Below are 20,532 nucleotides of genomic sequence, written 5' to 3' on the forward strand. Positions count from 1 at the left end.
AGCCCGGCGGCAGCGAGCATCTCTGTCCAGCGTCCCCCCCATCCTGGCTCGTCATATGATTTCTCCTAAGGGACAGCTGCTGAGCGGGACTGAGTCTCCAAGCTGATCCTTTGCTGATAAGCCAGCTGCCAAGCCTCCACTGCTGAGACAAAAGCGTTTTTCTCTTCCCAGCAGGGTTTTTCTGCTGTGAATGACAGAGAAAGAGGTAAAAGTGAGCTGCCTGCCACTCCTCGTGGGCGAGAGGCTTTGGGGGCTCCTTCTCCCCCGCTGTGCTGGCAGATCATGGAGCTTTTCAGGTTGAGCCTGGGCTGCATTTGCCTCCTTCCTTGGCTTGAGGGTAAGTTTCTCCTCCTTTGGGGTAGCTGTAAAGTGGGAAGAGAACTGCCTCCCGGGTTTTAACCTGCTTTCCTGCTGAAGTGCTGCTTGGGCTGCTCAAGAACCCACCAGCTGTAAAACAAGTGCCAACAGGCACATTTCAGGGCAGCATTTAAAATTGGATTAAACACAGGGGTACAGAAGAGTGAGGGACAGGCTGGCAAGGTGCTGGGATGGTTGGGCCAGGGACACCGTGGCATCATGCCGGAAGCTTTTATAAAGTGCTTTTAAGCTACTAAGAGTAGTGGATGAATAAACCTGCCCAGGGAGGGAGGCAGGCACTAAGTGACCTCCTAAGCACTAATGTTCCTCTCGGTCCCAGCTGCTCTTACCCAGAAGTGAGCTCAGAGCATGGTAGCAGCATGGGAGAGGGAAGTGCAGAAGTATTGGTCCTGCTCCTGTGGTGATCGGCTGGGAGCGGGAGGTGCTGGGAAGCTGCAGAGTCTGCACTGCTCACCTCCATGGAGGAAATTTGGTAGCGGCTCACACTGACATTCAGCTGCTTTCTGAGCTTGCTCCAATCCTATATCCTGCCCTTGCACAGGAATATTTTGAATCCAAGCAGACCTGGTTTTGACAGGCATGGATAGATGCAAAAAGCAGAAATCCAGAGCAGTGCTATCCAGGAACAGTTTCCCAGGAGTAGTGCTACCCACAGTCCCACCAATCCCATTGTGGGCATCAGGAATAACCTATTTTCTTTAAAAAAGGGAAAAGTCCCTGAGCTAATAAGCCTTTTATTTTGATGCTATGACTAAGATGTCAGGTGGAAAGCTATTCATTGAACTGAAGTTCTTCAAGGCTCATTCAGTCCTTGAAGCTTCAAAGAGAACAGCCCTGCAGTTTTACAGGCTACATGCTCAGAGCTGTTCAAAATCCCTTGACTAGAGGACTACAACTATTCGGGCTGCCCAGCTGGGATGTTTATTCCTTAAAGACAAACCTCATACTTGTACCTCTGACCAGCTACTTTCCATTCCTTGCTGGACAAGTGAGTGTTCCCCAGGATACTTTGAGAAGTTACCCCTCAATTTGTTCTGGAGCTGGGTAACAGGAGAGGTTTGTGCCCCTATGGGTTTGACTTCTGCTCCATCTGCTGCTGATTTCTGCACATCAAAAGTTGTCAATTAAAGTGAAATGAATCTCTCACTTTGTAAAGCCCTAGGCTGAGGGTATGTCCCTGTAGTGGTAAGGTGTGATGGTACATGGGCATCTTTTAAAAGTTAGAGGAGATTTGGTTAGGACCCGGAGATGACACCATGATGGCAAGCAAAGACAGCAGAACAGCCTTCAGGCTGTTGCTCTTCCTCTGCCTCTAAGGTAGCATCTTGTCTGGTGTTAGAATAAAGAGATTTTTTACTGCTGCTATACAAAGGAATCCTCATGGTTGTGTTTTATTAGTAAAGTATGGAGGATCACAGGGAATTTCTCTTCCTTTCTAGTGTAATGCTTTTGGTGCAAACATGATCAGCCACTGTATTTCAGCCAGATTAGTAATAAAACAATAAAACCACCACTGTTTCACAGAAAGGAATTAATCTTCACAATGACTAGGAATGTCCAAAGAAGCTCAAATAACAGAGCACAAACATGTTCATGCTTGGGGCTGATCTCCCCCTGCAGCAGCTTTTCCCCATCCCCTCCTGCCTGGGGCTGCTGCGTTTTAAGGCTGCTGGCAGGACAGAGATGCTTGCTCTCCACAGACCTCTAAGGGATTGGTTTCCTGCTGAAAACTGGAAATCCTGGAATTTTCTAAGCTGGTTCTGACAGCTGTTTCTTTGGAAAGCAGAGAGGAGGCAAAAATTAGTTAGATGTCAGAAAAAAATCCTTCACAGAAAGGTGATTGGGCAATGGAATAGGCTGCCCAGGAAGGTCATGGAGTCACCAACCTTGGACATGCATAAAAAAAGACTGGATGTGGCACTCAATGCCATGGTTTAGTTAATGTGGAGGTGTTAGGTCATAGGTTGGACTTGATGATCTCAAAGGTCTTTTCCAACCTACTTCATTGTGTGATTCTGTGAAAAGTTTTCTCAGAAAGCCAAACTTAATGGTGACCCTATGTGGTGCAATGGGCAAGGGGAAGTCAGGGACCAGCTGCATCTGTGCCTACACACACAAAAGGAAAACTGCTGAAATAAAACTGCATTTAACACTGACTCTGGACTCCCATGCACTGGGTGTGAGGCTGTGGTGGCTGTCCTTAGCATCTTGGCCTGATCCCATATCTTGGGAGCCTTCTCCCCTGCAAGCCCATGGTAGTGCTGGCTACTCCCTGATGCCTGACACCCTGACCTCAAAAGGCAGCCCTAAGCATTTTGCACTGAAGAGGCAGAAAGGCCAAGCTTGTATAAAACTTCTACTCCCCCATTTACTTTTCCAGCCTCCAACTATTTTTCACTTGGGAGATTTCCTGGTTGTGATGCGTTTAACTCTTCAGTAGCTACCAGACCTTCTCCCTTGGCTTGTGCAGATTCTCTCCAGCAGCAACACACAATGCCTGGGTGCAGAACCACTTCCTGCACACTGTGACGCTTCCCTTGCACCCCTTGTCCCATCCAGGATCAGTCCTTGACCAGTCAGCCCTTCTCCTTCCTCTTCAGACCTCTCTGGATTTTGTAGACAAGCATCATATCCCCACCCCAGGGACTGTTTTTTTTCTCCATTTGCATCAGTTTTGTGGTGACTTAACCAACATCCCCACTTCCCATAATTTATAGATTGTTTTTCCATGTCAAAACCTTCCTTTTCTTATGGCTGCTCTGCTCCCTTGGAGGTCTTCCCTGAGCTACTTGGTCAAAAGTGGACCTTGCAGTTATGTGGAAATACATGAAGCCCTGCAGGTCAACCAAAAGCAAGACATGCTTAAGAAAGCAGCAGTGGTTGGAAAAAAATACAGGCCAAGCCACCCCAAACAATTTGCAAATATCTTTGAGTGAGACATTGCAGGCAATGCTTAGAAACAGCAGAAACTTTCCCAGTAACACTGGGATTACTGGTAACCAAGGCTTTCTTAGTGGCATTACCTTAATTAGGAATGTTGCATGGATTTTGCCCCTAATCCTACATGGAACAGCATGTCCCAGGGGTGGCCATGCTGCAGAGAAGCAGGGGTCTGTATTTGCTTCCTTTTCTATCTTGCAACCAGACAGAGTGTCAGTATCATAGGACAAATGAGCTGGCATCAAAAGCCTTGCTAGAAATTGTTTATTTTGTTCCTAAAAATATGAAGAGGCCAAAGTGTTCAAGTATGAACAGCCAAAAGCAGGCATCTGCTTGGGCTATGTGGGTAAGGCTGGCATTTTCCAGAGATGATGAGTCCCATCCTCAGGGAGTACACTGGATTCTCTGGTTGCTCCAGGTTAACATTCTTAAAATGTTGAAGTTATGGCCTTATTTGTCAGACCACTGGGCAGGGGGACTTGGGATGTCATTTTGTCTCCTGAGTAAAGGTTTTTGGTGCCTGATGTGTTTCTCAAAGTAAACATCTTCCAGGTTTAGTTCTAATCCTTCTAGTTGAGTTTAGGTCTACCCTCTATGACTGTGTGGGGCACATGCAATGGCTGCTGGCAGTCACCTGTAACTGCAATATTTGCAGCTACTGTGCAGGTAACAAACACAGTGATTGTTTAGACGGAACATAAAACATCAGGGACTCTACAGAGAGCAAAACACATATCTCCTGCTGGGTCAAACAGCAGCACTCTTCAAAGCGTAATGAAAATACCCAAAACTTTCAAATGGAGAGCCATTGCCAAGAAAGGAAAAAAAAGAAACAGCAAAGCTTGTGGAATGCTTAATAATAAAACCTGTGAAAAAATACTAGAAAAGTATATGGATGAGCAGCCTAGAGAGACCATACAAAAACTGCCAGCAGAAATTTTCAAACATTATTTGAAGCAGGACCTTGGTGGGGGTCAGGAGGTCAATAAATAACTGGCACAAATGCAAGAAGGGCAACCAAAAGTAGGGCAGTGTAGAAAGGCTGAATGGATTACTGGCTCTAGTGCTCATTTCAGACATGGTCAGGGAAGTTGTGGCAATCACTCTGCAGTTTGAAGAGTGTTATCAAACAGAATTGGCAACAGAGAAACTTTTAGGAGGAAAAAAAAAAAAGAGGATAAATAATCTACAGCAAAGGACCAGCCCAAATGTCTTTTGAGTTACAGGAGTTACAGGAAACTAAAGATGACATTTTTAAAATTTCTAAGGAGTGTATTAAATTCTTATTTAAAGCAACCTCAATGCCAAAGGGCTGCATTACAGCAGTAATGCCCCTCTTAAGAGAGATTCTTGCACAGCCTAGGGGAACAGGTCCCTAGGCTCCACTTCAGCATCAGGCAAGTCAGTGGAAGCAAAGAACAGTATTTACAGACAGACAAACATGAGAAAAGTCAATGCAGCTTTTGTAATGGGAATGTCTGACATCCATGATGGTATCAGTAAGAACATAAATTTGCTGAGCTGATCAAAGTCTTGTGCCAGTGCTGGCAAAAGGCTTTTGATAAGAATCTTCCACCAAGTCCCTTCAGAAACTCATGGAATAGGAGAGAGACCAAGCCCACAGGCTGGAACAAAGAGGTGGAAAAAGCTGACAGTGATCACAGCAGTGATAGTATCTGAAGGTGCTCAGAAAAATCAGAAGGGATGAATAATGAAGTAATTTAACTTGCTGATGCCACAAAGTAATTAAGAATAATCAACACTTGACTGTGAAGTTGCAGAAGGAGCTCCTGATACTGACGGAGCTACAAAATTATATTTTTCTTTGAACTTCAGAGTTGAAAAATATAACCATTGGGCAAAACCCTTTTACCTATAATGGTAATTTGGTAATAAGCAATACTCTCTGAGTTATCTCATGCAGAGCACTGGAATAGCTGCCCAGAGAGGTTGTGGAATCTTCCTCTCTGGAGACATTCAAACCCCACATGGGTGTGTTCCTGTGTCACCTGCACCAGGTCACCCTGTGCTAGCTGAGTGATTGGACTGTATGATCTCCAGTGGTTGCTTCCAACCGCAACAAATCCATGATTCTGTGATTTTTGGAAGGAGGAACTGGCATATTGTTGCCTTGAGTGAGCTCTTTACTTGTCTGATTCCTACCCTCTTCCTCTATTAACATATGTAAATGTCCCAGTGCTGCAGACAGGATCCTGAGCTCAGCAGATGTTTTATCCGATCGAACGCCGTTGTCATATTCCCCTGTTACATTGAAATGCATGTCTCAAATTATTTCTCTGGAAATGGGTTTCTCGAAGTTAAGCTGAAGCAAAGAGGTGAGAATCCTGAATTCCACATCCTAGGGAAAAATGGCAAGGGTGGGGTGGGGCTGGGGGGATTGTATTAATCCATCTCAATTTTCTAAAGTTTGTGGGAAATTACATATGAGACATTCCTCCTGCATTTAGAGGCTGACAAAAACTCAAGTCCAAAGTGCATTAAATATCTTACCGACACCCAGCCCTCAGTAAGGGTTAAAGAGAACAGGACTTACAAGATGCCCACAGATAGCCCAGAGATTTAATTTCCATTTAGGCACATTGGCTCAGCAGGAATTGTCTGGATTGGTGGCTTTCACAGGTCCAAGTTAGTCAATATCCTGGTGCAGACACATTGATCAGACAATCTCAGAGCTGGTGCAGAAGGACTGTGGTTTCTGGCTCCTCTCCTCAGACATTCAGACTATGAAGAAAGCCCTGAGCTGTTTCTGGTTTAACAGCCCCAAGGCATTATTAATCTAGCAGAACCCTAGAATTTCCTGAGAGAAAAACATCCTCTAAGCTATTGTTTATATCATTATATTATTGTGTACCAGCTTCTGTTTATACTGTCACTAATCTTTTCAGGTACTGAGCCAAATACTTGTATTGGCTCAGTATTGTTTTGTTGGTTTTTGTTGGTTTTTTTGTTTTTTTGTTTTTTAATTTGGGAGGGGAAACTGCAGAAATAGTTTAGATAAAAATCAGTGTTCTTGCATAACATCACTTTTCAGTGTCTTCTTACTCTATGCTCAGTACTATATACTGATGGGGCTTTTATAACTCTGTCTCCTGGGAAAAGAGAGAAAAAACGTAACTGAAAAAGTTGGGAGTTGCCATGTGCTGTTATTAAAAGATTTCTCAGAATGTTCAGAAATTTGAAACTCCTGTCTATCTATCTTAGGCATAAAATACACAGCAGAAAGTACGCCTGCAACAGGGATGGATGGTTTAGCACTTAACATTTTGCTCAGGATATTCACAGGCCACACCTGATGAAGTTATACTGAAAACAGCAGCAACCCTTCAGCGAATGTGATGATATCCATACTAAATCATCTGTGATGTTGGGACCTGTTGCTCTTAAAAGCAACAAGCAATTACAAAAATTGCTTCAAATGCTGTGTTTGTTGTGGGACAGCTGCAACATCTTCCTCTTACAAAAAGCTTTTTAAAAGTGGTACCTTTGTTCCCAGGGTGCACAGACCAATGTCAGGTGGGCTAAATCCAATATAATTTCAATACTTATATGAGCTGCCTCAGCCAAATACTTACACACTTTTGGTGGGATATGATTTTATCCCTGCACTGCTTTCATACCTCCAGAAGCCACTTAATAGAAAGTGTAGCCCAAGGTGGTCTAGTTGGCCGTAGATGAGCAGAATAAGAGGGATTTCAACAGCTCCTTTATAAGAAAGATTTGACCTGGATAGCGGCAAAATATCCCTCAATCCATCTAATTATTTTGGATGGAGGCTGTTGAACTAGGATGGCTACCTAGTTAAAATAGCTGAAGTACTGAATTAAATATAAATATAAACATAAATAGACATACATATATATATATATATATATATATATATATATATAGGCAGATATTTGATATAATCATGTTGGAAGAATGTTTTGCCTCATTAGTTACATAACTGCTATTTTCCTCTAGCATTGCTCATGGCTATTTGCATACTCCTTTTTTTTCAAAGAAATGTCATTCCAGGAAATTAGGAAGCTGTGGGAATTGTTTATCCAGGCATGCTCATCCAGGAAAGGACTAGTGGGTTACAACTTACTTCCCCCAGGGTATTTACAAAGAGATGTGTTTGCCTCAGACATGCACAGTACTAAACCATGCTCTGATTGTACTGCAGTAGCAGAGGGACAAGGCTTCCTCATAAGGAACACCCATCTGGAAAAGTGCCTCCGTGCCTCCCACGAGACCAACAGCCTCAGCCTGGCCAGCTGCAAGGAGCACTCCCAGCAGCAGCGGTGGGGCTGGGACCCCGACACGGGCACCATCGTCAGCCTGCACACCAAGCGGTGCCTGGCGGCCCACAGGATGCGCGAGAACGCTCTGGTCAAGATGGAACCCTGTGGAGACTGGGAACGCCAGGCATGGTCCTGCAGCAAGAAGGGACACTTGGCTCTGCAGAGCTTAGGCTTCCACCTCAGCACCAAAGAGCGAGGCCACAAGGTCTTTGTCTCAAAGGAGAAGGACAAGTTCAGCAGGTGGAAGACACTGGCAGATGAAACCATCTGTGCTGCTGCCCGGACAGCAGCTCAGAGGCCCAGCAAACCAACACAAGCAGCTCTAAAAACACGTGTGTGGATCTATGAAAGTAAGATGAGGTAGATTTAGCGTTGGATAACGTCTAACTTTCATGTCATTCAAGCCACCTAACACCAGGCTTGCACCCATTATTTTAACTCATGTTCACTTTGGCCCCACCTGGAGAAACACCAAATGGCTCCAGATAACCCCCCCTACCTGGTACCACTGGTTTCCAGCTGTTCAGTGTTTTCCAGAAGCATGCAAAACCTTACATGATGAGGTCTCCAAAACTCAGCTGCATTTCTGAGGACAGACAAATATTTTGGTGAAATATTTCTGAATTCATGCCCACAGCTAAGAATAGTGGAAATTGCTTGAGCCACCCAAGCACAAAACACCCAAGGAAGTCTCACAAAGTCAGACACTTTATACTTTGAAAGAGTTTTTGGTACTTGGGGATCTCTCTTTTGGTAAGACAACTGGAGGCAGCTGAAAATCTCTTTTCAACTTATATGAATTATTGAGAAGCAGCAGTATCAGAAATTATCACTTCCTTTTCTGAAATTAACATTCTCTTCTGTGAGAACCCAACAGTGAACCTTTCACTAATGAAACCTAGTTCTAACCTTCATTCCATGTTCTCATTATCCTCAGAAGTGAACCTTGCTCCTGGTGCCCAATGTAGCCATAAAGAGACCAGTGAACACAGCAAGTAGTGGGAGGTAGCTTAAGTGTTGCCCTCCCTTTGCATTAAAAATTCCAGACTATGACATCAAAAATTATTAAAAATTTGGTTTATATTAACCATTTATGGCCTTGGCCTTTGCTGAAGAGAATCCAAACTCTGTTTTCATGAATGTTCACTGCCTCTTGTCTAGACTGGACACAGAAAGGGAAAAACCCCTGGTCTTGTCACAATTTTAGGGGTTTGACACAAAGCTACCCGACACCAGGTATGGTCATTTTACCAAGATGTGACTGCAATCATTTCTCACATGCCCAGTGAAGCTCACTGATACTTCTTGGTCCAGTCTGTCTCCCGCTTTCATTTAAGTCCTTTCTGCAAATAAAGGTGGTTTTCAGTACTTTTCTTGTGAAGCTGTGTGCAGAACTGAGACCTGAAAATCACATTCAATTCCTCCTCTCTTCCTCCCCTCCTCTCCTTTCTTCCACTCAGGAGACCCAAAAAGAGCTGGTGTTTATAGTGGTTTTTATGTGTCTGTTTACTCTGTAGGTCATGAAGTTTCCAACATTCCTCAGTGAAAATTATTTCCCTGACAGGAGGCTATTCCTTACCTTAAGGTTGATGGACTCAATGAGATTTTGAGCTCTGCAGAAATGAGTAAAGAAAAATGATGTATCTGGTTGGCATAAGCAGATGGATTACAAGTATAACCTCTTGACACAGAGAGGCTCTATCTAATTTGGAGTAAAAAGAAATACATCAACTGCTTTCGCTGTCGTGCAGAGAAGGTGGCCTTTTTTCCCTCAAGGTTTTTAATTAGCCAACTAGAGGGTCAACATGTCATTATCACAATTGTTACAAGTGTTAGTGTTTGTTTAACATTAAGTTAAATATGGACCATACAAATTAGATACCATAATAGGCCAGTTAAATATAGGCTAAGAAATTCGTGGAACATTTAAGGTATGGGAAAAAGGCATGTGAAAAGAGCATTTTCATTCCCCAAGGCAGTGTTTCTGGCAGCCCAGAACTGCCTTGAAGCCAGGATCCCCAAATAAGGCTGTGAGAGTAAACATAGAGCAGCCTTTGAATCAGGCTGTGACACTCAGTGTGTCTCACACAAACTCATAATTTTCCTATCAATCCCATGGTTCAGTTTACTGGAGGGAATCTCTGATTACTCAGTAACAACATCAAAGTCCTATGTATTTGTTTAGTCATTTCTTATCTAACTTCCAGCTCATCATCAACAGATGACTTCTACTTCAGAGGGTTATCTGATCAATAAATTACACCCGTGTAGCTGTGGTATGGGTGCTCATGCCACAGGATGGCATGGGGTTTGGATAGGTAGCAGGAAGCCTGGAAGTCATGGTTTTCTTAGTCTTGGCATGCGCATTATTGCAGAGGAGGGATGAATTGCTGACACCAAACTTCCCACAACCTTCCCTCTAGTAGCAGTTGCTACCTACCCTACTCTGTGGTAGAACTGAAAAGAAAAGGAAGATATTGAGCCTTGAAAGAGGTATGGACTACTTACCACCCTTTGGATCCCATTTTTATATCTGCAGTGTTGTTAATAGCTGTGATTCTCCCACTTGCCTCTTCCTCACACATCATCCTTTAACAGCTGGTGTTGCACTCACACTTTTAAAACCAGTGACCACATCTACCACCAGAAAACAAGCTATGCTGTGGTTTTTGATTCCATCTTGAGAGGTTAATTTCATCTTTAAAATCTGTGACAGTTGAAACCCTCTGATGCACAGGAAGATGTGATTGCTACTGTAGCACATCCTACTCACCCTGCAGAGCAGAGAACCAAACCAGAAGGGCTGGGTTCCCTTTTCTTGATGGGAAATGAGCATACCCAGATTCCTGTACGAAAAGTAATTGATAATCACACAGATCTTTGCTTTATTTCCTTCCAAGCTAAAACCATTGATTCACCAAAGACTGATGCTGTGGACAGAGAGTCTTCTGTGAGCTTGACTGACCCCCCTCTGGCTAACAAATTCACCAGCACAATGTCTCCGGTAAAGACCAAACAGGCACAGCTCCCGGCAAATGAGGGTGAGCACTTTTCTGAATGCATAAGTAAGAACAGCAGGAAGGAAAGTGTGGGCAGCATTTTAAGGTTACTCAGCTATTTTCAGAGGTGGAAAAGTACCTGAGGATTTCTGAAGAACTTCCATGTTTAGCACTGAGTGCTTTCACCCAACATGCTGAGGAGTTTCCCTTGGTGAGCAGCTCAGTGATACAGGCTTAACCTGGAGACATAGCCACCAACTGCTTTAGAAGCAACAATTATCTGTGGCTGGGGGACATCAAGTGACAATGAAGTTTCCTTTTCCTTTCTGGGTCCCATACAAAAGGGATTTGTGGTTACAGTGAAGCCTCATGAGGAATCTGGACCCCTCATCCAACTGGAAGTTGCTAATTGGAGTATTTCTGCTTCTTCCACTAGATCCATCCCACAATCACTCCAAGAAGCATGGAAATAGGGGGAAAAACACTGGGGCCAGGCTTGCAGGTAGGTCCAAGGATCAGCCACAGGAGGAAGAGACCAGGTAGATGAAGGTTCATCAGTGCCCCTGTCATTCCCTTTGTGACAGAAATACATTTCACTGGGGTACATCCACTGCTGAGGATACTCAGTAGGGAGTGAGGGCACAACATTCCCTGCCAGAAAGACTCTTTTTAAAGACTAAACAAATCTTCACAGGTCTGTGATAAAAAAAATTAGTGAAAACATGAAAATGCTTTGTCCCAGCTCACCAGGAGAATCAGACAGCTGCTAGCATTATGGCTTTCCTGCAGCCCTTCTTCTTTTGTATCAGAAAGATGCAGAATTGAGAAGCATGAGATACCATTGTCTTCGTAGCAAGAAAGAAAAGCTTTTGTGGGCACTTTTGAGAGAAGGATTGCTGTGCAGTTTAAGAGCAGCTGTAAGATGTTGATCTTGTAGACAAAGGGCTTTTCCTATTACCTGGCATTTTTCAGGGACATTACAGATGATTTTTTTGTGTTAATTGGGGCTATTGCATGAGAGTAGGATATGTACAGAAAACACATGATGCTTTCTCTGATATCCTTTCAGGCACGAACTGGAAGACAGCCATGCTGGTCCTCAGCCCCTTGGCATTCATACTGGGATTAATAATACTGACACTCAATGTTCACTACAACAAGTAAGTGAGAGTCAGGTTCACTGGCTTTGCCATGAACAGCATTTTTAAGAAAAACTCCAACATCTCAAAACAAAAGTCTTGGTCTTGGCACCCTTCCCCATTCCACACCTGATGTTGCTGGCTCTCAGCAGATGGGTCAGGTCACCAGTGTGTCACCCTTGGTGATTTCTCCTCTCTGCCACCCAGTTTATCCATCCCACTCACTGACCCACCTAAATGCAGCCACTGATGTTGGCTCCTCCTCTCCTACACATCGTGTGCCACCAGTGAAGGACGTGGCATTACAGTTGCTGATGTGGAGAAGCAACCAAGTGATAGAGAGGTGCAGTAACTCTCCTCTCTCTTCTCACAGGAAAAAGAAAATCCTCTCTGCTCTGAAGAGCTCTCCAGCCAACAGCAGCAGAGCTGATCTACGGGAGCCAGCCCCCTTAAGAAGAAGCCCCCAGCCATACCTTCCACCATCCCGCTCCCCTTCCCTGAGGCGTGGAGAAATCCTCATTGAGTGGAAAGATGGGACTGTCACTCCTCTTTTTGATAACTTCAATTACCAAGTGAACTAGCTCCAAAATGACAGCGCTTTTGTTCCATCCTGTGTCACTGCTCCCACCAGGAAGAGTGCCACCACAGCTGATCTCCTCCCTACCCTTGCTGTTTTGACAGGAAACACTGTTTGGGTTTTTTTTTTTCTAAACACTTGAGTACAGTCTCCTTGCACAGCACAAGGTTGAAGCAAGCAGAGTAGATTTGTTTGTATAGGCAAATGCTGCTTAGCAATTCCAGAGCTGCTTTAACTCATAACAAACCCCAGGTTTCTGTAGATGAAGCTGGGACTTTTGCCAGCTGCAAATGCCCACTGAATCAAAATTAGAGTTACCGAGCATATGAAAAATGAATCTTTGAAGACAAAGCAAAAGGTAAAAAACAGAAGTTCTGATGATCTTTAAATTTTTTTAAAGATAAAACTAGCTGCCAATAGACACAGTAGGCCATCAGTTACACTGTCAGTGTGAGAATGTAATTAATAAGCACTGCCCTCTATAAAATCCTTTCCAGGTATCTGCCAAAATATTCATCCCCACTGAGTTGTCAATTAAATAACAGCAAGTCATTTTTCTAACTTAAAAGGTAGCACTCCACTGTCCTCTCTGCATCACTGCAAGAGCCCTGCTGAGAGAATATGTGTCCCTCAAAACATTTCCATATTTAAACCTTACTATAACACACATCGTCTTTTATTATATAGACTGGCAAGTAATGTTGGTCATGCTTGTTGGGGATATTGCATATAGAGCCACTTTATATCAGCTTCAGTCTCTGATTTCCTATAATCATATGGAATAGTCCATAAATAGATATATTGCTCCAGAGCAGTAATAGTTGTTTGTTTTTTTTCCTTTAGACAGGAGTAAGACCCTGTTTTCAACCTTTACACTTCTTGTTTGAGCATAATTACCTATGACTGTCACACTCAATCCTGATCTTTTCTCAATGAAATTTGCAATGTCTTAGCTCTTTCCTAATATTCATGAACATGTGCTTTCTTTCTCTCTGGTTTGGAGATGATGTAATCATGGCTATAAATCAAGAATTATGTGGAGAAAGAAACAATAACACCAGGAAATTACAAGTATGAGCTGTGTCAGTGTATTTGTTCAGTAGAGCAAGGGAAACCATAACCTCACATCTCTTACTTGAGCAACTCCTTCCACTTGACCTAAATTAAGTTGTTCCACTATTTTAGTGTAGCTTGGGTTTTAACCAAACTCTTCTCTTGAGTCTGGTTTTATTTAACTTACAGGAGAAGTAAGGTCTCTCCAGGGAATTTAAAATCACTGGGTTTTGCTTGTGGTTTATATTGGTTGGTTGGTTTGGAATGTTTCTTTTTTGGTTTGTTTTTTTTTCTAGTTAAACGGTAAAAAGTTTACTGTCATGAGATACTATAATAAACAAAAACTTAAGTCATCTTAAAAAAAAAAATACAAGCCCTATTGGTTTAGGGCATAAATATCATAGAGGTTGAAAATAAATATCTTTGCCAGGCAGATTATTCCATAATTATTTACTGGAGGGTTTCCCAGATGCTCCTTGGGAAAATATTTTACTATTAGACATGGGCAGAAGAACTCTTTCTTCACCAGTGAGCAGCAAGAATGAGAGTTAAATTCTACTTTAAATGAAACCCAAGAACTCTGGGATCAAAAAATGTGTATGAATCATTTTACTCACAAAATTTATGGCAATATAGTCTATACATAAATCATTTAAAATGCACACACAGTGCCTGACCCACTCTCACAGTTAACACCCCTTGGAATTTTGTCGAAGGAGCACATCACCTTAGAGTGCACAGCACTGGTGACCCTCCAAAACCCTGACATGCTTTGAGAACACCATGTAAGCAGTGCCACTAAAAGAGAAATACTAGCTTGGAGCTGAGCTAACTTTTGTTTTCAAAGCATTAAGTGTTACTGCTGAATGGGCAGAACCGATAACTTGTTAATGACTCTCTAACTCCAGCTTAATATGCTAATCTTGCTCATAAACACGAAGGCAGCAATACCATTGTTTACACAGCACTGATTAAATGGTAGCTCAAACAATAATGAAAAACCAAGACTGAGGCTGCAAAGGCTTTTAACTCTTCTCTTGCATTTTCACTGGTTATTACACTCTCTGCCACCACCTGAATGAAACCTTCTGAGCAGCGTTCATAATCAAAATAAAGCCTGACTAATGTGGAGGAGCAGTGAAGTATTTTATGTGTGTACATACATACATATTTATATATAAAAGCCTTCTTGTAGTGCATCCCTTTTTTTGAAAATATAAATATATGCAATTTTAAATCACTCCACTGGAAGATAATGGAGGGACAAGCAAGAGACTCCTGTCACACTGATACCAACATTATTAATATCTGCTGCCCCAGAAGATGAGTGGCTGCAGCCACAGAAGCACTGATAGTATGAAACAGACACAAGATTGCATGTAAGCTTGGATATCCCGTGCAGAAAGTGAATTAAGTACCCTTTCCCAGCCCCCTGGGAAATGTATGGCTAAGGTGTCTGTTAAAGAGCAAAAAACTAAAAGCAAGAGGCAAAAGAACTTTAATTACCACTTAAATACCATACTTCAATCATTTACTAAGATTCTCTGGATGAAAATGTTCTCACAACAGTACATTAGGGATGTACATAAATTCATGATACAAACAAAAACACCCTGAAATGATCTGACAAGTTATCACAGCATATCACTGGAAGAGTTGGGAATAGAACTACTGCTTCCTCACTTGAAATTCAAGGTATGACTTCTGCAGTAAATGTTTTGTTATTAAAAATCCCCATATGCTCATCTTCTCAACTCTCTAGCTTTAAATCAGCAAGTCAAGATGTATCAAGTGTTTGATTTTTCAAAAAGACCTGTGGTTGTTCAGCACTTCAAGGAAGAAAAAGAAAGGGGAAAAAAAATAAAAATAAAAGGAGACAGAGACAGAGGAAGTCTTTTGTTAGCTCTGGGCTTCAATTCAGACATCTCCAGTTTATGGTTCAATCAGACTGCTTTTTTGTGCTAGCTAGGGGAGACAAAAGCACAATCTCTTTAAAGGCTCCATGTATCCTCACTGAATTTCTACAGATATTAAAAAAAAAAATAAAAATCTACACTTCTGCAGCCATATAATGCTTCCTCCAGTTTAAAACACAAAAAGCAGACCTGTGTCCTCAAGAAATCCCCTTACACTTCACAAAAACACTTATTCTCTGGAGCAGAGAAACTGATGCACTTCTTTCAGCGTTGCTTGCATGTCCTCAAATTCTGCAAATTTGCAGGCATCCTCCAGCTTCAGCCACTGGAAAGCTTGGTGCTCCTCTGATAGCTTGATTTCTGTGTTGCAGTCCTTCATTTCTGCCAGCCAGTACACGACGGTCTTAGGCTTGCCATGGACAGGGTAGTGCAGCTCTTTCTTGTAGCCCTCGATGAGGGTGAGCTGGCTGGCCTGCAGACCAGCCTCCTCCTGTGTTTCCCGAAAGGCTGTCTGCAGGTCATCCTCCCCTGGGTCCACATGGCCTGCCAAGAGGGTGAAAAAGTAAATCTCTGGAAAGGAAACTCACATTTTGCTTTAATCGGGAAGCACTGGAAGACAGAGATGAGAGTACATGGTAGCTGACACAGGATGAAATGGAAATTGGAGAACAGAGGTTGCTTTTGCAGGTCTTGTGTCTTGATTTGTCTTGTGGCTTTTAGGATCATTGTTTATCCCTCACCTCCTGAAACTTCCATTGGCATCTCAGCACCAGACATCTTTTCTTCCCACTCCTCCCCTCCACTTCTGGAGTCCTCTACACCCACGATGTTCCACCTTAGATTACACTGAGGACTGAGTCCCTCATTTTTCCTTTATCCAGTTAGAGTGGAGACAGGTAATCCGAGAGTATTAATCCTCTCTCAACCATGCCCTCTCACATAAGCTTAAAACTCAATTCTGCAAAGCTCCTACGTGTGCCAACAGTCCAGAAACAACAGGACCAGGCACTGACACATACCATTTAAAAGCTGGGTTTCATTTAGGCAGCTAGGGAATTTTTCTCTTCCATGCTCCCCTCTGAAACAAGCAACGAGTCTAAAAGCCAGTCCTTTCACCAGCTGGGTAGTTCTCCTAGGACATATAATTTATTTTACATTGCCCAGAATGAGAGGTGCCACTACAAACAACGGATAAATATAACACATCCCCAGCCGTTTGTACTTTTGTTGAGAAATGTCAGATTTGGTTTTCTCATGAAAGCTCTGGACCAGAACATAAATAGAAGAAGTCAATACCTCAAAAAAGCAACATAGCTGGGACATTTTAGGAGGAAAAAAAAAGTTTAAGCTCTATTTTGTCCCTGGTGTCACTCTATTTTCTATGGCTGCAAATAGCTATAATTTCATCACAGAGAGGAATTGTTCCTCAGGTCCCAGGTACCTAAAGACCCCTCTCAGCATCACAGTGGGGGATATGTGAGAAGTTTGTTTTGCTTTTGCAACAGGTCCTACTCACTTCCCTGCCTGTGTATCAGAAGTGTGAACACCACTTACAACATGACATCAACTCAAATATAAAATATACTTTTCTTTCAAGCAGTAGCTGTGCAGAAAACACCATCTAATGTTGATACCTGTTGATACCCTCAGGTCTAAGCTCAGTAAATTTTTAAGCTTGTGCAGTACAGTCTACCTGCAGGGCAGAAAAATGACTGCAGGCTGCACCTCACATCCCACAGCTTTCAGATCCTTCCACCTGTTTCCACTAGTGCAGTTCCAATAGATTGAGAAGGAAAATGAACCCTACATCCCCTTCCCATCAGCCTCAGCTAGTGCAAAGTCCCAGTCCTAGGGACAGAGATAAGGCTGATAAAGTTCATGTGAGGAGATCCAAGCAAGTCCAGTTTAATCCCATAAGAGTTGCAGCTGCTTAGAGAACTTTTAAAATAACAAGGTACAGCTGTAGCTGTAAACTGCCTTTTATGTGTGCTCTGAGAGACAATTACTTCTCCTTCTGGCTCCTGCCCCGTGGAATCTATGTCAGCATCACATACAAATTACGTTACCAAAGTGCACATCTCAGGACCACCTTGGAAGACCATTCCTATCACAAATATTATAAATTCACCCAAATCAATACCAAGCTTCTATTATAGGCCACCATCAGACTGTGGCTTTTGATCTCTAAAATCTTAAGCAGTGTGCTAAGGGAGTTGATTCTTCCCCTCTGCTTTGCTGCAATCCCACCTGCAATGCTGCATCCATCTCTGGAGTCCTCAGCAAGGGAAGGACATTGACCTGTCAGACTGAGTTCAGAGGAAGCCATGAATATGACCAGGGAGCACAGCACCACTGCTTTGGAGACAGGATGAGAGAGTTGGGGTTGTTCAGCCTGGAGAAGAGAAAGCTCTGGAGAGACCTTGAGTCCCTTCTGGTGCCTAAAGGGTGGTGGTTTATACGAAAATTTGGGACACACTTTTGAAAAGGGCCTGGAGTGACAAAAAAAGGGCTCCTGGTTTTCATCTAGGAGAGGGCAGACTCATACTACAGACAAGGAAGACTTGATTTTATATAAAGGTAATGAAACACTGGCACAAGTTTCTAAGGGAGGTGGTGGGTGCCCCATCCCTGGAAACATCCAGGTTGGCTGAGACTCTAAGGAACCTGCTCTAGTCGAGGACATTCCTGCTCACTAGTGGGGGCTTGGACCAGACAACTTTTAAGAGTCCCTCCCAACCTACACTCTTCTGGGTGTGTGAGATGTATGCTTATGAGACAACTAGCTCCTTACCAAAACGCCTACCAGTAATTTAAATCGCTTGTCCAGAGTTACTGTGTTCCCAGGGAGCCTTTCCACAAGGGCTTCTTCTCACAACAATCAGTCATGTCCCAGCAGATGTTTTTTAGCTTTCCACTAGGCTGCAAACTGAACTCTCTTAGGCTCTTGGTGGAGTAGACAAAGGGGGAGGTTTGGAAAGTTTTGTCCTTTCCCTTAATAGGAGAGCCTCGCTGACACTGTTAAAAGATTCTTTTTCCCCCAGTTTGTAAGTTCTTGTTTATAAACTGCTGCACCATGCTTTGAAAGCATTTTACAAAATGAGAAGTAAAAACTATCGTGAAGAAATCTCAGGTGGTAAAAAACAGCACGCAAGAAGACCTACAGAGGACCTGAAGTATTTCTGTGCTGCACTTTCCCTGGTACCAGGGCTGTGACTATGTACTACCAAAACTGGCTCTGCCACGTACCTTTACAGAGGAGGTGCTGCTCTGTCCTGGGACATAGGGCTTGTCTTCTGCTCTAAGGCCTCACTTTGAGACCCAAAATGGCTGATAAGGTTAATTCTCCTATCTGTCCCTCCCATCTCTACTGCATTAGTTGAGTGATAGTCATCAATGATCTCCTGCCTCTCCTAAGAAAGGTGTATTAAAGTCTACTATTACAGATTTCAGTTTGCCTTCCTGCAAACTACGACCCCTCTGATCACACGTGGTTCAAATAATCCTGTATTGAAAACACTGGTGCCTGGCAAAGGATCAGACCCAAGGCAAGAAAGTAGAACATCCCCCCCATTACCTCAATTCAGCTGTGTGCACACCTTCCCAGAAACATCAGATACCTCAGGAGCCCTGCCCCAGCCCCAATCAGTCATGCCCAATACTTTGTACAAACAACACTTGCGGAGGATTTCAGCTTTAAAACACCCGCTTAGCTGCATCAGGAGCACCACCAGACAAACAGCACAGCCACTAGCTACTCTCAGTTGCTAACTGCCCCCCTAAACTGACCTCAGCCAAAATCCCCTCTGCAACCTGACACCAATGACCTCCAGGAGTGTTATCAGAACAAAAATCACCTTTGGGCGGGGTCCAGTGGTGGGTTCCGTAGGATGTCTGAAGCAGGAGGTACTCGATGCTGTCAGTGACCTTGGAGGACGGTGCTGGCTGCAGCCTCCTGTAGATGATCAAGCCACAAGCTCTCACAGCCATTCCCCTCTGCCAACTGCAGCAGGACCTGTGCAACAGCACAAAAAATGGGGCTCAAACAGACCAGCTATATTTAGCCAGCATACAGATCTCAGCACAGCAAAAAGTTGTCCACCCCTTTGAAGTTACTACATAATTAAATTGTATCTCATTAGCTACCTTTGAATTGTAAAAAACTTTCCTTTTAAAACAGGGAAACAGGAACCTAGGTAAAAGCTTTTTTTAAAAAAAAAAGTTACCAAGAATAAAAAATTACCTGCATATCATTTCTTTGCTGCTGATAGATTACAAACCATATTGTGGGGCGGGTAAAAAAATCACAAAGCAAAAGGAAAGCCACAGATTAACACTTAAACTTTTCCACTGCAAAACTCCAAAGGCCCTGCACAGAGGTAATACCTCAACATTACTGGAACTGGCATACAGAAATAATTGCTCTGGACAGTTTCTCTGGAACACTAGACTCCTCAGGATATCGGGGCAAAGCTAAGAAAATGAACAACACAGGACAGGGTCTCTGCTGTCTCACCCAGACGTAAGACTGGAATACAAAACTAAAAGCTTCTTGGCACGTGTGTTAAGCAATAATTTTATGTAAACCATAAGGAACACACCTCTGAAGTGATAAATATTGTCAGCAATAAGCTACACAGACAGCATGAGTAGTCCTATAGAGAAGAAGAAAGCAAGCAATGGAGCAATTCATGTCACAAATCTGGCCGATTCCCAGTTCCGGGCGAAGCTTTATACTATGACAGAGACGCATGCTTCAGCAAATAACTTTATAGAACATTGTATTTTCCACAAGCACCACAGCACGGAACCCTTCACCACCAATCACGCCTCTGGACGACGCTCAGCTCTTTCGGTGAACCACTTCAACCGCTTCCATTAGTTCCTGATCAGCCAGAGCAAGGACAACAGCCCCGCTCCGGCCCCCACATTCCCGGGGCCAGGCCGGGGAACCAGCACCACCTCCCGTGCGCGCCGGGAAGGACAAGGACAGATCACAGCAGGGCCCCTCCGCTGGCGCCACGCGGCCCAGGGCGGCCTCGCTCTCTCCTCGCTGCCCTGCCCTCTCCTCTCTGCCCGCGAATGGTCGCCTCCGTGGCCGGAGATGGGACACTGGGACCGCGGACACGCGTCACCCCCACAGCGGCCACCATAGACCCCCACCCTCACCTCTACTTCCGGGTCCGGCAGTGGGCGGGAACAGGAGCATGATTGACGTCAGCCTTAACC

General features: G+C 43.6%; 2 protein-coding genes across 8 annotated transcripts; one reads left to right on the top strand and one right to left on the bottom strand.

Annotated features, from left to right (window-relative positions):
* On the top strand, nucleotides 1-13,411 carry LOC131573523 (uncharacterized). 2 transcript variants are annotated; one of them, XM_058827542.1, is made up of 6 exons: nucleotides 1-337; nucleotides 7,508-7,972; nucleotides 10,523-10,663; nucleotides 11,058-11,123; nucleotides 11,691-11,781; nucleotides 12,134-13,411. In XM_058827542.1, the coding sequence occupies exons 1-6, from the start codon at nucleotides 283-285 to the stop codon at nucleotides 12,339-12,341; spliced, it is 1,026 nt and encodes a 341-aa protein (XP_058683525.1). In that variant the 5' UTR covers nucleotides 1-282; the 3' UTR covers nucleotides 12,342-13,411. The 2 variants fall into 2 exon arrangements, with proteins under 2 accessions (XP_058683525.1, XP_058683524.1); XM_058827541.1 differs by having other exon boundaries at nucleotides 4-337; nucleotides 7,505-7,972.
* Nucleotides 13,412-14,871: 1,460 nt separating this feature from the next.
* Nucleotides 14,872-20,532, bottom strand: NUDT2 (nudix hydrolase 2). 6 transcript variants are annotated; one of them, XM_058827548.1, is made up of 4 exons: nucleotides 20,129-20,466; nucleotides 19,905-19,958; nucleotides 19,161-19,318; nucleotides 14,872-15,849 (listed from the first exon to the last, which is right to left on the bottom strand). In XM_058827548.1, the coding sequence occupies exons 3-4, from the start codon at nucleotides 19,291-19,293 to the stop codon at nucleotides 15,536-15,538; spliced, it is 447 nt and encodes a 148-aa protein (XP_058683531.1). In that variant the 5' UTR covers nucleotides 19,294-19,318; nucleotides 19,905-19,958; nucleotides 20,129-20,466; the 3' UTR covers nucleotides 14,872-15,535. The 6 variants fall into 6 exon arrangements, with proteins under 6 accessions (XP_058683531.1, XP_058683529.1, XP_058683532.1 ...); XM_058827546.1 differs by lacking the exons at nucleotides 19,905-19,958; nucleotides 20,129-20,466 and adding an exon at nucleotides 20,473-20,532; XM_058827549.1 differs by lacking the exon at nucleotides 19,905-19,958 and having other exon boundaries at nucleotides 20,125-20,466.

This window comes from Poecile atricapillus, chromosome Z, assembly GCF_030490865.1.
Source record: "Poecile atricapillus isolate bPoeAtr1 chromosome Z, bPoeAtr1.hap1, whole genome shotgun sequence".
Taxonomy (NCBI): Eukaryota; Metazoa; Chordata; class Aves; order Passeriformes; family Paridae; genus Poecile; species Poecile atricapillus.